The 16,101-nt window shown below is 48.5% G+C and overlaps 1 protein-coding gene across 6 annotated transcripts in view; it reads left to right on the top strand.

The window, feature by feature from the left end:
- The window catches only part of STXBP5L (syntaxin binding protein 5L), a 252,640-nt gene extending 237,555 nt beyond the window's left edge, over positions 1 to 15,085 (top strand). For all 6 annotated transcript variants that reach the window (XM_068165947.1, XM_068165952.1, XM_068165953.1 and 3 more), the window contains 6 exons: positions 2,282 to 2,521; positions 3,465 to 3,825; positions 4,863 to 5,028; positions 9,188 to 9,299; positions 9,718 to 9,938; positions 14,491 to 15,085. In XM_068165947.1, coding sequence (XP_068022048.1) covers positions 2,282 to 2,521; positions 3,465 to 3,825; positions 4,863 to 5,028; positions 9,188 to 9,299; positions 9,718 to 9,938; positions 14,491 to 14,532 — 1,142 coding nt within the window. In that variant the 3' untranslated portion in view covers positions 14,533 to 15,085. The remainder of the gene's footprint in view (positions 1 to 2,281; positions 2,522 to 3,464; positions 3,826 to 4,862; positions 5,029 to 9,187; positions 9,300 to 9,717; positions 9,939 to 14,490) is intronic.
- The last annotated feature ends 1,016 nt before the right edge of the window (positions 15,086 to 16,101 follow it).

Below are 16,101 nucleotides of genomic sequence, written 5' to 3'. Positions count from 1 at the left end.
AATTTAAGGAGGGAGAAAGCTAAGCTGGGTGACACATGCAAATGGCACATCATGTATTTTTAAGTTCCATGTATGTCGCCTACACTAACTGCACTTGTCCTTTCAACATCTTTCTCAGTTTGAGCACCACCATACTTCGGTTCTGTGTGGCTGGGATATTAATATGCCTGTTAGAGAAAGTGAATTACATAACAAACATTTGCTGAAAATGGGGTACCCTTTGGGGTGGGGGGAAAAAAGTGTGTATATATATATGTGTGTGTGTGTGTACACATATATATATATGTATATATGCATGTGTGTGTGTGGAGCCCTGACAATCTCTGCCTTGAAATTACTGTCTTCCCGTTCTTTACCTGGCAGCTGTCACTGTGCTTAGGAAGGAGCTGGGCCAACCAGTCTGCTGCAGGAGAAGTGCAAGTGGTTGGGGTTATGTGAGACACTAATTCTCAAGGTATTAGAAGCTGTGTTTGCAGATGAATAAACAATCCCAGTTATATGCAGCTATATTTAGCAGTACCAAGCAAGTACGGCTAAATGCTCGCTCTCAGCAGTGCCTACACGAAGGTGAAACAGGGTGAGGGCAGCGCTTGGAAGTTCAAGTAGACATAAGTTTCTTTTCCACACAAGTGGGACTGAAGTGCCAGGGACAGCTACCCTGTGAAGATTCTGCCTGACTGAGGATGCCCTCAAAGGGCAGAAGCTGTCCCAGCCGTGAAAGAGTAGCAGGAGAATCTGCCCCCACTGCTGTGTGTTAGTTTTTAAGGTAGCATATGTAGTAACACTTGGCATGGTTCCAGCGGTGCTTTGCTGTGGGTCTCTCCAGTCTTTCCCAGGTAGGTGCTGTGAAGAGGGTAGTTTCAGCAGTTAACACAGAGTCCTCATCTGGGTAAGGGAATACAATGCTGCAATATGTTGCCTGAGGAAGAGAACCTGCTGGTTCTGGTAGCAAACAGGAGCCATACAGGCAATGTAAGGATCAGCCCAGTTTTAAGTTGTAGTACATGAGAAAGTCCTTTTCTAATGTTATTCTTCAACCATGGCAGAAAGTATTCCTCTTTTTACCCATTTTTACTGGCTCTTGGAGTGACAGCTCTTCTGAGCTTAAAGAAGGATGATTTCATACCAGACACAGATGTACTTCATAATGATAGGTTCAAAGGCAAGTCTCTTATCTCAGGTCCAGTAACTTCAACTATTTCTCCATCTTCAGAACTTCTAGGTGCTCTAGTTATTGTTGCAGCAGAGCACAAGGTTTCCGACATTCTAGCCCTGGTTTTGACTACAGGCTGATGGACTGCAGTGCTGGCACACACTGTTTTGGAAAGAATGTGCTAGCAACCAGCCCTTCTCTCTTCCCTCTTGCTCCTTTACTCTTCAGTAAGATTTGAGCCCCGTTGTGCTCTCTAGCTTCCAATGTGTTGCCACCGATTCCTGCTGATGCCGGGAGCTACCACATGCAGCTTTGTGCTTCCTGCTTGGCACTCAGCAAAGCAAAGCAGAGATCCTTAGCCCTGCAGCAGTCAGATCCTGTGAAAAGTTCAGAGGCTGTCTCCATATCTATGTATGCACAGTGAGCACAACACAGCTCTGTCTCCAGCTGGCTCTTGCTGTCGCCTGCTAAAGCTTAGGCAGAGAGATGAAGCCGCCAGTGCTGGCTCACTGTGCAGTTGTTGCCAAGAGCACGGAGCAGGTTTCTCACTTCCCTCCCTGGGAAGCCAGAGTTGATTTGTACCCTGAGACATTTTGGATGCTGGAATCAGTTTAGCAATGGAGTGTCTTTTCCCTAGAGAGCAGCTATTAATGGCTTGGCATTAAACCATGGCTGCGAACGCAGCGCTAGGACGTCCTAGTGATGGAAACAAGAGCGGAGCAAAAGGCACGTGCTCCGAAGTTGGTAATGGCATCTCCTTTCATGTCCTGCAGCAATGAGGTACACAGATTAATTTTAAATGCATTGGTAACATATGGGTCTAAAATTATTTCATGCTATTTAGAACAAGTCCTTTGAGCTAAGGCTGTTGTAAATTCTAATTAGTCTATGCTAATCTCCATAATAAGCAGCTATTTCTAACACAGATCTAACTGATGAGGTCTGACAGCATTTTCCAAGCTCATTTATACGCTGGCAGCAAGCTGGTATCATCCTAGTGTCAGAACACTTGCTCAGGTTACAAAAACTCTGTATTCTCTGTGCTCGACGGGGAGCTTGTATTTGCTGCAGCCTTGTGCCTGTGGCAGGCCTCTCAGCTTATGCCTCTGCTTGCTTTTGTCTGTGCAGAAAACAGGGAAAACTCCTTCAGCCGCTCCCGAAGCTCCAGCGTGTCCAGCATCGACAGGGACTCAAAGGAGGCAATCACTGCTTTGTACTTCATGGAGTCCTTTGCCCGGAAGAACGACTCCGCTGTCTCTCCCTGCCTCTGGGTTGGAACAGGCCTCGGTATGGTCTTGATCCTCTCCCTTAATCTGCCGGCTAGTGACGACTTGCGGCAGTCAGAGCCGGTCATGGTGTCGCCAAGCGGTAAGAGAGCAGCTCTGCTCCCCTTTATTGCCTCTCTTGGTACAACAGGAGGAATAACTGCATGGCTTTGTACAGTCTTCGGGGCAGAAGTGTCTCAATGCTTGTATCAAGCCACAGACACAACACAGAGAACAAGCACACTCGTGAGAGACACCAACAGCCTCACAAACTGAGTTTCTTTGGTTGTGTTATTGCTGGAGATCACCTTGTGTCATGAGCAAACACTTACACATTTTCTGTGAGGAAAGGGACAGTAGCAGAGCTCCTCCACGCTGTGAAATTGCAGTCATGTGTACAGCGGTGATGCAGTCCTGCCTGGGATGCTGTGAACAGCCTGGCTGTCTCACTATCAGAAAGCTGCAGAGAAGCAGAAGGGAACTCAGGAAAGGAAACAAAAATGTTGGCAGGCCGGTGTACCAGGAGACATCCTTGGCTGAGTGAGTGGCAGATGGTGCAGCAACGAGAACAGAGGGCTGAGAGAGGTCAGGTCTCAGAAGAGGCAGTATGCACTTAGTACATGCAGAGTAAAATGACAGAAATCAGAGGATGCATGGGAACAGAGGTTCCCTGCCTCCAGTTTGTGTAGAAAAACAGTGCTGGAAGGTCACCACACTAAAGGTAACCATTTCACTGCTGGGGAATGACTGCCCTACTGGTTTAATGTAGAGATAGATAACCAACAGCCTGTCTTTATGGTATTCAATAGCATGTATGAAATGGGTTGTTTGCTGTAGGCTGCTTGACATCTTTTCCTTACTGGGAACCTGTTTGCACGCTTTCTTTCATGGTCAGGAAGAACTGGGCATGGCAGACTTGTCTTCCTAAGCAAGATTAACCCGATTGCTCTGTTTGAAAAAGCTGAATGTCAGCCATCCTGCACACATTTGTAGTGCTGACAACCACTTTAATTGCAGTGCCAGTGAGAGCAAATGATCTTTTGCAGGCACAGTCCTGACACTGAAAGGAGCCGTGCTGACCTTCGCCTGCTTGGACTGCATGGGGACCTTGACACATCCGCCCTATGAAGTATGGAGGGACCCACACAGTGCTGATGATGGTGAAAAAACAAGGAAAAGGAAACTTGTCATGCATTCCCCTTCCTCCTCCCAGGACATGGGTGATCATCAATTTGCAGTCATTTGTTCAGAAAAACAAGCCAAAGTCTTCTCATTGCCTTCCCAAACATGTCTTTATGTCCACAACATCACCGAAACGTCCTTTTTATTGCGAGCAGATGTGGTCACCCTCTGTAACAGCGTCTGTCTGGCGTGCTTTTGTGCCAATGGGCACATCATGACACTGAGGTACTTATCTAACTAATCTTGGGGCAAAACTAAGCAAAGAGGCGGCTCAGTGCCACCACATTCCACTTGGGTTTGCTCCAGAGTGCCTGATGCTCTGCACTCACTCCCTGGTGGGTGCGTTTAGTGCCCTGCCTTGCCCGCTGCTGTACCTGCTCCTTGGCCTGTCTCCATGTGGAGAGTTCAGGCAGCTGCAGAGCAAAGCAGGTTCCTGTATTCCATAGGAATCCCCTGCCTGTGGCAATTCATGGCTGTTGGGTATTAACTACTGTAAAAGAAAAAGCTGACCATTTTAGAACCATAGGATTATTTTGGTTGGAAAAGACCTTTACTGTCGTTGTCTCCAGCCACTACCTAACTCTACCAAATCTGGTGCCAAAGCATGCCTGTTGGCCCTCGGTTATTGTAAGGTATAGGGGAGTACAGAGAAACTCAGGTGTAGAAAGAACTGCTGTGTGCTGTATCTCCAGTGTGATGCAGCAAATCCCATTCCTGCTGTTTTGGAAGATTTTTCCACTCAGAACACCCAATTTCCCCTCCTTGTCATCTCCACCAGTGAGCTGGCTGTGCACTAGCCCTCTGGTCCTGCCTTCAGCTCCTCCTTTACCTAACCAAGCCATTTCAGTTTTGGAAAGTACTTTCCACAGGACAATCTGCAGAGCCAGCAGAGGCGATGCTGGAGCCCTGTTGTCCACAAGGTGCAAGCAGGGCCCTGCCCTGCCATTTCCCACAGCTGCCCATATGATAGCTGGGGGCAGGCCTCACCCTGCAAACTGCCCAGCCACACTGTGCCACACGCACATCCAGACAGCAGCAGAAGCCTAACGGTCACTGAGGCAAGGCAGCAGAAACTTCTCCACGCGAGGAAGCAGAGGATGATGGGAAGGCAGCAAGTTTAGGGCAGAGTTTTTCACCTTAGAGCTGTGTTTTAACTATTCCAATTATGAAAAGCCTAAACTTAAATGTTTAACATGCAGCCAGAGAGCAGGTGTCCTGCGTGTGGCAGCTGGTGACTAACCTAGGCACCTGCTTCTCTTCAGCTTGCCCAGCCTGCGCCCGCTGCTGGACATCAACTATTTGCCCGTGACAGACATGAGGATAGCACGGACCTTTTGTTTCACTAATGAAGGACAGGCTTTGTACCTCAGCTCTCCCACGGAGATCCAGCGCCTGACATACAGCCAGGAGATGTGTGACAATCTGCAGGTAGGGCTCAATCACTTCCTTGGGTGCCGGCGTGTTTGTGTGGGAGGGTTCAGTGCCCTGACTCATCAGATCATAGAATCCTTTCACTTGGAAAAGACTCTCAAGACCGTTAAGCCCAACTGTCAACCTGATACCACCATGGTCATTAAACCATGTCCCAAAGTGCTATGTCTAAGTGATTTTTGAACATCTCCAGAGTTAGAATAACCTTTATGGAGAAGAGGAGACTCAGGGGTGACCTTATCACTCTCTACAACTACCTGAAGGGAGGTTGTAGACAGGCGGATGATGGTCTCTTCTCCCAGGCACCCAGTACCAGAACAAGAGGACACAGTCTCAGGCTGCGCCAGGGGAGGTTCAGGTTGGATGTTAGGAAGAAGTTCTATACAGAAAGAGTGATTGCGCTATGGAATGGGTTGCCCGGGGAGGTGTTGGAGTCGCCGTCATTGAAGGTGTTCAGAAGGAGACTTGATGGGGTGCTTGGTGCCATGGGTTAGCTGTTTGGGTGGGTTGGATTGGTTGATGGGTTGGACACGATGATCTTGAAAGTCTCTTCCACACCTGGTTTGGTTTATTCTAATAAAGGTTATTCTAACACCTACCACACTACAGCCTCCTTTCAGGGAGTTCTAGAGAGCAAGAAGGTCTCCCCTCAGCCTCTTCTTCTCCAGCCTAAACTACCCCAGCTCCCTCAGCTCCTTCCCACAAGAGCTGTTCTCCAGACCGTTCACCAGCTTTGTCATCCTTCTCTGGAGCCCTTCCAACACCTCAATGTCGTTCGTGTACCGAGGGCCCAAAACTGAGCACAGTATTCAAGGTGCAGATGTAAATTGCTGTGTGGTTACTGCTAGATTTCAGTACCTGAAGCTGTGCTGCAGGAGCAGGACAGACATATTCCTCTCTACTTGACCTGGCTGAAGGATGCCAAAGCAGCAGAGAGGTTCAGAAGCTCTGTCACTGTTTCAGCTCCTGTGCACTTATGGCTGGCCCGAGACTGCACAAAATGTCAATTTCTGCTGGCTCTCTGCAGAGGCAGATTTGTGCCCCATCAGGACTCCTCAGCTCAGGGGAGACCTTATTGCTCTCTACAACTACCATGAAGGGAGGTTGTAGCCAGGAGGGGGTTGGTCTCTTCTCCCAGGCAACCAGCACCAGAACAAGAGGACACAGTCTCAAGCTGCACCAGGGGAAGTTTAGGCTGGAGGTGAGGAGAAATTTCTTCCCAGAAAGAGTAATTTGCCATTGGAATGTGCTGCCCAGGGAGGTGGTGGAGTCACATCCCTGGAGGTGTTCAAAAAGGGATTGGATGTGGCACTTGAAGCCATGGTTTAGTTAGTCATGAGGTGTTGGGTGACAGGTTGGACTTGATGATCTCTGAGGTCTTTTCCAACCTTATTGATTCTATGATTCACAGTCAGCTTGTCTCAAAGACCCGCTATAGGAAAGACCAACTGCTAAAAGTGACTGAAGGGATGGAAGGAGAAGCAGCTCCAGCAGCTGGTACCAGCATGTGTCCAACCACACAGCGACTGCCTCAGTGCAAAGATGAATTCCTTCTCATATCTTTATCATTTTGTTTATCATTTCCCTGAAGGGAGGTTGTAGACAGGCAGATGTTGGTCTCTTGTCCCAGGCAGCCAGTACCAGAACAAGAGGACACAGTCTCAGGCTGCACCAGGGGAGGTTTAGGTTGGCTGTTAGGAAGAAATTCTATACAGAGAGAGTGATTGCCCATTGGAATGGGCTGCCTGGGGTGGTGGTGGAGTCACCACCATTGGAGGTGTTCAGGAGGAGACTTGATGGGGTGCTTGGTGCCATGGGTTAGTTGTTTAGGTGGGTTGGATTGGTTGATGGGTTGGACACGATGATCTTGAAGGTCTCTTCCAACCTGGTTTATTCTATGTAACATTCTATGTAACATATCACAGCTCTGACAACATCTCAGTACCTACAGGTTCCAGTAGCTAGGTGAGAGAGCATGAGGCAAACCAGTGCTCTGGTTTAATGTCCTTTTAATATTATTTACCATTGTTTTTACTCCAATTATTGGTACTCCCCTTCTGCCACCTGAGGAAAGCATCTCCCATTGTGCATCGAAATACAGCAGCTACAGAAAGGGTCTAATTGAAATCATTTATTTTGAGCACAAGGTCTTTGTGATGTTAGATTTGGGCTGGTTGGGGTTTTTTTAACAATGAAAATGCAAATTAAATTGTCAGAGGAGGAATTGAGAGAGGTTACAGGGAGAAAGATGAGTAATAAAATGGGAAAGAGAAGGAATACGTTCTAGATTATATAATTAAAAATGAACTATTATAGACATCTAAAAGGGATGGTCCTGCCAGCACTCATTATGCCCTAGGGAATAACATGTGCTGAGCAGCTCAGCTCACATCACAGCATTGTCTGTCTCAAGTCTGACAAAGCCCTGTGAGCAGGGCACACAAGGCTTTGAGCACTGGAGAAGAGATGGTTTTGCAGGGGACCAATTTTAAAGTGATCAAAAGGTTTGATTGATATAGCTTAGAACAGGGGCCTAGAGTGAGAGGCTGTTCCCAGCCTGGTTTCGCTTATTAAGCTTAATGACATCATACAACAACCAGCCAAAGGGAAACATAGCCTTTGCTTCTCTGCACTGCTGGACTCTGGCTGCTTGTATCATGGATTTTATGCAGAGAGGACAGTACCAGGCTTACATGGTCATCACATTGCACACAAAAGCAGATGACCCAGCTTCACCTGCTACCTGCTGGGAACACAACATCAGGCTGCATGAGAGTCTCCACTGAGGCTCACAGGGCTGCAGTAATTTTTCTCTCCAGAGCAGGTGACTGTGCAGAGGAGCAGAGTGTGAGTCACAGCACCGTCCTAGCACAGCCTCCCAGGAGCCCAGCAGCAGAATCTGTCTGCTGAGGCCTGGATGAGCAAACACAGAGCAGAGCAACAGGGCAGCAACTGTTCTCAGTGCACACAGCCCCAGTGGTTTCAAACACTAACAGGACTGCAGGCTTTGCCAGGTTTATTCTGGAGGACCCATTTCTCCTAGGACTTCTGCAAATAAATCTGAGCCTGAGCTGTGTTTGGGTTGAGCGCTCCAAGACCTGGCAGCCTGACCACTGCAGTAGCACTGCTGATGGCACAGCGATGGGGACGAGGCAGGGAGGGCCTGTGGCATTTGATAGGATTTTATTCTAAAAGACAAACCAAACACAAAATAAAACAGCAAGCCCAACCAAACAGCAAACCCCCAAACTCTCTGACCTGCCAGCACACACTGCGTGTTTCCAACCAAAAAGGGTCTATGATTCTCTGAAGAGAAAACAGAGAGCAACTGCCCTGCGTGCCTGGATCATCACTAGAGCAAAGCACTTAATCCACATCCACTGCTTCGTTCCGTTTTAGTGTCACCTCTGCTGTTTCTGAGCAAAATGTGGTCTCAGCACTGCTGCTTTCATTCTGTGCTGCTTTGGAATTTTTTCCTCTGTGGTAATGAACATAAGACCAACCAAGCCCCTTTGAAAGCATGAGGGAATCTGGCTTGCCCATGTGTTCAGAATCAGAGAATCATTTGGGTTGGAAAAGACCTTTAAGATTGTCAGGTCCAGCTGTTATCTAACTCTGCCAAGGCTTGTGTTAACCCATGTCCCTCAGTACCACATCTCTGTGACTGTGAAACACCTCCAGGGATGGAGATTAAACCATCCCCCCAAGGGCTTGTTCCAGTCTTTGAAACCCCTTTCAGTGAAGACATTTCTTCTAACAGCCAACCTAAACCTCCCCTGGTGCAATTTGAGGTCATTTCCTCTTGTGCTAGTGCTTGTTACTTGGGTGAAGAAACCAACCCCTACCTCACTACCTGCAACCTCCTTTCAGGGAGTTCTAGAGAGTGAGAAGGTCTCCCCTCAGCCTCCTCTAGGTTAAACAACCCCAGCTCCCTCAGCCCCTCCTAACAAGACCTGTTCTCAAGATCCTTTACCAGCTTCATTGCCCTTCTCTGGACTTGCTCCAGCACATCAATGTCTTTCTTGTAGTGAGGTCCTGTCATGAAACACAGTTGTTAAATCTTCAATACTCTCCACACAACAGACTCTTAGAACCATGTGGTTTGTTAATTCCACCTTCGTAATTTTTCACATGACCTTTTGTCTGACTTTGCTAGGACATGCTTGGGGATCTGTTTACTCCTGTGGAAACACCAGAAGCCCAAAACAGAGGCTTTCTCAAAGGTCTATTTGGAGGAAGTGGGCAAGCTTTCGACAGAGAAGAGCTCTGTAAGTAATTTATTGGGGGGGCGGGGGGGTGGTGTTAAGAAATTCATTCATGAGATTGCCTGCCCTTGCTGCCTAGGAATGGAGTGGAAACCAAGCTTTAGATCGTTGATGAAATAGTAAAGATGTCATTGCAGTGGAAGGGGAGGGCCCTCAGGTGCCTCCCCACAATTCCTTCATTGTGACAGCTTCTTCTGAACAGCTGAGTTGGGAGCCATGACTGCACTGTAGAGGTGCTGGCGCACAAAGCCACATCTGGCGCACAAAGCCACATCTGGCGCACAAAGCCACATCTACCACACGCGCCGCCTGCACATCAAATGGCATCACTGCTGCAAGGCCCAGCTTGAGGACAAGCAGCTCTGACAGAGCCAGGGCTGGGAACTCATTTCTGTCTGTCTGTCTCTCCACTTCTTTCCAGTCGGCGAGGCCACGGCAGGAAAAGCCTCTCGCAGTCTTGCCCAGCACATCCCCGGAGCGGGCGGGATCGAAGGCGTGCGGGGGGCTGCAGGAGGTGTCATTGGGGACTTGACGCGTGCACGCATCGCCCTTGACGAGAGGGGCCAGAAGCTGGGTGAGCTGGACGAAAGGACAGCCAGCATGATGGCCAGCGCAGAGGCGTTCTCCAAGCATGCACACGAGGTAGGGGCCTGGCACCACGCACCCAGGGCTAGGAGATACCAACCTCGCAACTCAGTCGCTGCTTCCCCTCCACACAATCATAGACTCATGCAATGCACTGGGTTGGAAGGGACCTCTAGAGGTCATCTAGTCCAGCAGGGACATCCCCAACTAGATCAGTGCCCCATCAAGCCTGACCTCGAATGTCTCCTGGGATGGGGCCTCTACCACCTCCCTGGGCAACCTGTTCTGGTGTTCCATCAGCCTTGCAGCAAAGAATTTCTTCCTGATATCCAGCTCTAGTTTAAAACCGTTGCCCCTTGTCCTAGTGATACCTGCCCTTGTAAACAGTCCCCCCCCAGTTTTCTTGTAGGTCTCCTTCAGGTACTGGAAGGTCTCCCTGGACCCTTCTCTTCTTTGGGCTGAACAACACCGATTCTCTTAGCCTGTCCTCATAGGAGGGATGCTTCAGGCCTACTCTGGACCCACTCCAGCAGGTCCATGTCCTTCTTGTGTTAAGGGCTCCAGAGCTGGGCACAGTACTCCAGGTGAGGTCTCACCAGAGTAAAGTGTCAGAATCACCTCACTTGACCTGCTGGCCACACTTCTTTGATGCAGCCCAGGATGCAATTGCCCTTCTGGGCTGCAAGTGCACCTTGTTGTGCACATGCTCAGCTTCTCATCCACCAGTAACCCTAAGTCCTTTTCCACAGGGCTGCTTTCTATTACATCAACCTGGACTGATAGTGAGGATTACCCTGACCCAGGTGCAGGACCTTGCACTTGGCCTTGTTGAACTTTATGAGGTTCACCTGGGCAAATTTCTCCATCTTGTCCAGGTCCCTCTGGATGACATCCTGTCCCTCTGGCATAACAACTGCACCACTCATCTTGGTGTCATTGACAAACTTTGTGAGGGTGCACTTGATCCCACTGCCTAGATCATGGATGAAGATATTAAACAGCACTGGTCCCAGTAGACACCACTTGTAACCTGTCTCCATTTGGACATTGACCACTACACTCTGGCTGTGACCATGCAGCCAATTCCTTATCTCCTGAACACTCTATCCATTTAATTCTTCTCTCTCCTACTTAGAAAGAAGGACTTTGTGGGGGACCATGTCAAAGGCCTTGCAGAAGTCTAGATAGATGATAGCCATTGCCTGTACACTGATGTAGTCGCTTCAATGGTGAGGCAGGACTTGCCCTTAGTAAAGCTGTGTTGGCTGTCTTGAATCATCTCCCTGTCCTCCATGCACCTTAGCATAGCTTCTAGGAACATCTTCAGGGATGTCAGTGCTACAGGCTGGGGTCAGAGTGGCTGGAGAGCAGCCAGGCAGAAAGGGACCTAGGGGTAGTGGTTGATAGTAGGCTGAACATGAGCCAGCAGTGTGCCCAGGTGGCCAGGAAGTCCAATGGCATCCTGGTCTGGATCAGGAATAGTGTGGCCAGCAGGAGCAGGGAAGTCATTCTGCCCTGTACTCAGCACTGGTTAGGCCACACCTTGAGTCCTGTGTCCAGTTCTGGGCCCCTCAGTTTAATAAGGACATTGAGACACTTGAAGGTGTCCAGAGAAGGGCAACGAGGCTGGGGAGAGGTCTGGAGCACAGCCCTGTGAGGAGAGGCTGAGGGAGCTGAGGTCGCTTAGCCTGGAGAAGAGGAGGCTCAGAGGAGACCTTCTTGCTCTCTACAACTACCTGAAGGGAGGTTGTAGCCAGGAAGGGGTTGGTCTCTTCTCCCAGGCAACCAGCACCAGAACAAGAGGACACAGTCTCAAGCTGCACCAGGGGAGGTTTAGGCTGGAGGTTAGGAAGAAGTTCTTCACAGAAAGAAATATTGGCCATGGGCATGTGCTGCCCAGGGAGGTGGTGGAGTCACCATCACTGGAGGTGTTTAGGAAGAGACTGGATGAGGCACTTGGTGCCATGGTTTAGTTGATGAGATGGTGTTGGGTGATAGGTTGGACCTGATGATCTCAAAGGTCTCTTCCAACCTGGTTAATCCTATTCTATTCTGTTTCTCCCCACTCAGCCAGTCATGTCAGTTTAGGTGTGCCTACAGTAACCCAGGCACCATTTTTTCCTGCTCCCAGACAATGAGAATGCTGAAAATAAGCTCCCATGGCATAGCCCTGCCTGTCCTGTTTTCATAAATGAGCATCCATTGTCAGCCTCTGAATTCAGAACACAGCACTCCTCACCTCTTGCCTTGCTCAATAATTCATTATGTGGGTTTTTTTTTTTAAGCCACTTAGAGCAACACATCTATGATGTAGCAGGGCAGAGAAGAGGTAGGTGGATGTGTCTATAGGAACCTTTACAGATCTCACTGGGAAGAAGAGAACATTTCTCATATAGCTATATAGAATAGAGTGTGCCTGGAATAGAAATCTTCTGTGCTTAGAGCTGGAAACAGAAAGCTCTTCCTTCCCACACTGTTCAGGCTGGGAATCATAGACTACTTTTGCTTGGAAAAGACCTTTAAGATCATCAAGTCCAACTAACTACCAAGTCTGCTGCTAAACCATGTCCCTCAGCACCACATCTCTGCCTCTTTGAACCACCTTCAGGGATGGGGATTCAACCACCTCCCTGGGAAGCCTGTTCTAGTTTATGAGAACCCTTTCAATGAAGAAGTTCCTTCAAATATCTAATCTAAACCTCCCCTGGTGCAACTTGACTAAGAGAATTATCCTTGAAGTTAAAAACAATATTGAAGACTACTGCCCAAAACACATTGTCCAGTTCATAGAATCAATAAGGTTGGAAAAGACCTCAAAGATCATCAAGTCCAACCTGTCACCCAACACCTCATGACTAACTAAACCATGGCACCAAGTGCCACATCCAATCCCCTCTTGAACCCCTCCAGGGATGGTGACTCCACCACCTCCCTGGGCAGCACATTCCAATGGCTAACAACTCTCTCTGTGAAGAACTTTCTCCTCATCTCCAGTCTAAACCTCCCCTGGTGCAGCTTGAGACTGTGTCCTCTTGTTCTGGTGCTGGGTGCTAGAGAGAAGAGACCAACCCCTTCCTGGCTACAACCTCCCTTCAGGTAGTTGTAGAGAGCAATGAGGTCTCCCCTGAGCCTCCTCTTCTCCAGGCTAAGCAACCCCAGCTCCCTCAGCCTCTCCTCACAGGGCTTGTGATCGAGTTAACACACATCACATCTCTGGGCAAGACCTTTAACCATTTTGTTTGCTTCTGTAACTGCAAGGCAAAGATGGGCACACAGAACATGCCCTTAATTGCAAAAATCATTATATATTCAGGACCTTATATATTCAGGGCCTATCTACTGTGCTCCAGAGATAAGATGCTTACTATAGGAGTAAACAGCAAGATCCTGGTTATCCTGGTCCTTTGAACAGGTTGCTCAGGGATGTGGTTGAGGCCCCTTCCCTGGAGATATTCAAAGTAAGGCTCAACGAGGTCCTGGTCAGCCTAGTCTAGTTGGGATGTGCCTGATGACTGCGGGGAGGTCGGAAGGGGCTGCCCAGGGAGGTGGTGGAGTCACCACCCCTTGAGATGTTCAAGAGGGGATTGGATGTGGCACTTGGTGCCATGGTTTAGTCATTAGTTCTGTGATGACAGGTTGAACTTGATGATCTTTGAGGTCTCTTCCAACCTCGGTGATTCTGTGACCTTTAGAGGTCCCTTGTGGCCCAGACCATTCTATGAGTCTATGATTCTATTCCCTTACCTCTGTGCTTTGTGCAGCAGACAAGTTTGTTAAAGCACCTCAGGAAAGAAATATTTTAATGATCAGCAGGTAACTCTCTTCTTTTTTTTTTTTTTAATGTAATGATTGTGAAACTAAATACAAAGCCAGGCTGGACTGAAGGCCTGATGGCACTGTTAGTAGAGTGCTGCAGTGCTCTGCCCTTTTCACTTAAGAAGTTTGTGGCAGTAGGACAGGATGGGATAGGATGGGATGCGATGGGATAGGATGGGATGGGACAGAATAGGATGGAATGGGACGGGATGGGACAGAATAGGATGGAATGGGACAGAATAGGATGGAATGGGACAGAATAGAATAGAATGGGACAGACTAGACTAGACTAGACTAGACTAGAACAGAATAGACCAGACCAGACCAGACCAGGTTGGAAAAGACCTTTGAGATCATCAAGTCCAACCTATCACCCAACACCATCTAATCAACTAAACCATGGCACCAAGTGCCTCATCCAGTCTCTTCCTAAACACCTCCAGGGATGGTGACTCCACCACCTCCCTGGGCAGCACATTCCAATGGCCAATCTCTCTGTATAGAACTTCTTCCTAACATCCAGCCTAAACCTCCCCTGGTGCAGCTTGAGACTGTGTCCTCTTGTCCTGGTAAATGGCTTTCAGGAGGAGACTTTACAGGGTGCTTGGTTACATGGGTTAGTTGATTAGGTGGTGTTGGGTGATAGGTTGGACACGATGATCTTGAAGGTCTCTTCCAACCTGGTCTGGTCTATTCCATTCTATTCTATTCTATTCTATTCTTTAGGGCAGGTGTGGTACCTCATCTGCAGAGCAGTGCTTTACAGCTGTTCCTTTCTTTCCCCTTTCTGTAGGTGATGCTGAAATACAAGGACAAAAAGTGGTACCAGTTTTAGACTCTCAAAGCAGCTGCTTGTGGCTTTACAAAGAACATTGCGGAGCGGAGCTACAATCACTCCCAAATCTACTAGTCTCTGGCCAGAGAGAGGGGTGGTTTTTTTCCCCTCCTAGAGGATGTTTTCCTGTTACTATTATTGGATTCATCACAGTGGGAGTCAAGGAGAAGCCTGACAGAGCGTGAGACGGAAGCTGGAATCACGTTGGGTCTGACTCCAACAGCTGGCTCAGGCAGCAGCCAGCCTCTTCCCAGAAGGAACTCAACCATCACTGTGGCATGTAGTCTCTCAGAAGCTGTAGGTATGAACTGTGAGGGGAGTGTGTCTGGTTAAAACCACCACCACCACCACCACCACCAAAATAATTCTGTACAAACTCGAATGTTAATGCACTTAGGAAACTTTGCATGAGTAACTGAAACCATCTAAAAAAACAAAACAACACACACAAAAAAAAAGAGAGAGTGAGAGAGAAAAAACCAAACCAAACAAAAAGAGAAAAAGAAAAGCATGTTGTGACTGAGGAAAACTGGGATTTATTTGTATTCTGAGGTGGGGGAGGGGGGGTGGTGGGGGAGGGGGGGTGGTGAGGGAGGGGGGGAAAACAATGAACACAAAACAAACAACAAAACAGAGCAGAACTTAAATGGCAAAAAAAGAAAGGGGGAAAAAAAACCCACCACCTTTATTTTTTAAAGCTGACCTTACAAGCAGCCAGTGCATCTCAAGCATGTTTGCTACCATCCTCAACATGAAAATTAGTTGAGCTGCGTTTTCTGATCTGCTGTGTCCCTTGACATACTCTACTTGAAGTCCGTGCTGGTTAACTCTCCCCGGGAGAGTAAATAAGCTCAGAATCCTCTGCCCCAAAAGCAGTACCCAGGCAGGAGCTATCTGAAATGGCCTTCAAAGGTGAGCCTAGAACAGAACAGAATTAACCAGGTTGGAAAAGACCTTTCAGATCATCCAGTCCAACCTATCACCCAACACCATCTAATCAACTAAACCATGGCACCAAGTGCCTCATCCAGGCTCTTCTTAAGCACCTCCAGGGATGGTGACTCCGCCACCTCCCTGGGCAGCACATTCCAATGGCCAATCTCTCTTCCTGTGAAGAACTTCTTCCTTTCTGCAGGGATGGGGGATTCCAACACACCCTTGGGCAGCCTGGGCCAGGCCTTGCCAACCCCTTCAGGGAAGAAACTGTTCCTCATGTCCCCCTTGAGCCTCCCCTGGTATAACTAAAGGCCATTTCCTTTTGTCCTATCACTTGTTCCTCAGGAAAAGAGACCAACCCCCACCTGACTCCAACCTTCTTTCCTAGATGGTTTGTTTGCCATTCAGACCACAGGCCATCTCATTCTTACCTGTACTTCTCAAAATGTGCTCTGGATCAATCTCTGCTGTGCTTGAAGGGGGCTGTGACATTTTTCTTCTCTCCCTGGTGTCTGTATCACTTGGTTGCCTTATTTCTCAGTCGCAGGAAGAGAAAACCAACTTAGGACTTGGCTCCTTTAAAGGTAAGGAAAGGCAAGAGGGAAACCCGCACGACTGCAGGTTGGAAAGCCC

The sequence above is a fragment of the Melanerpes formicivorus genome, unplaced genomic scaffold (assembly GCF_026170545.1).
Source record: "Melanerpes formicivorus ecotype bairdi unplaced genomic scaffold, bMelFor1.0.p_v2 SCAF_95, whole genome shotgun sequence".
NCBI classification, from domain to species: Eukaryota; Metazoa; Chordata; class Aves; order Piciformes; family Picidae; genus Melanerpes; species Melanerpes formicivorus.
The sequence above is the reverse complement of the archived record's forward strand: the minus strand, read 5'-3'. Positions and strand labels throughout refer to the sequence as shown.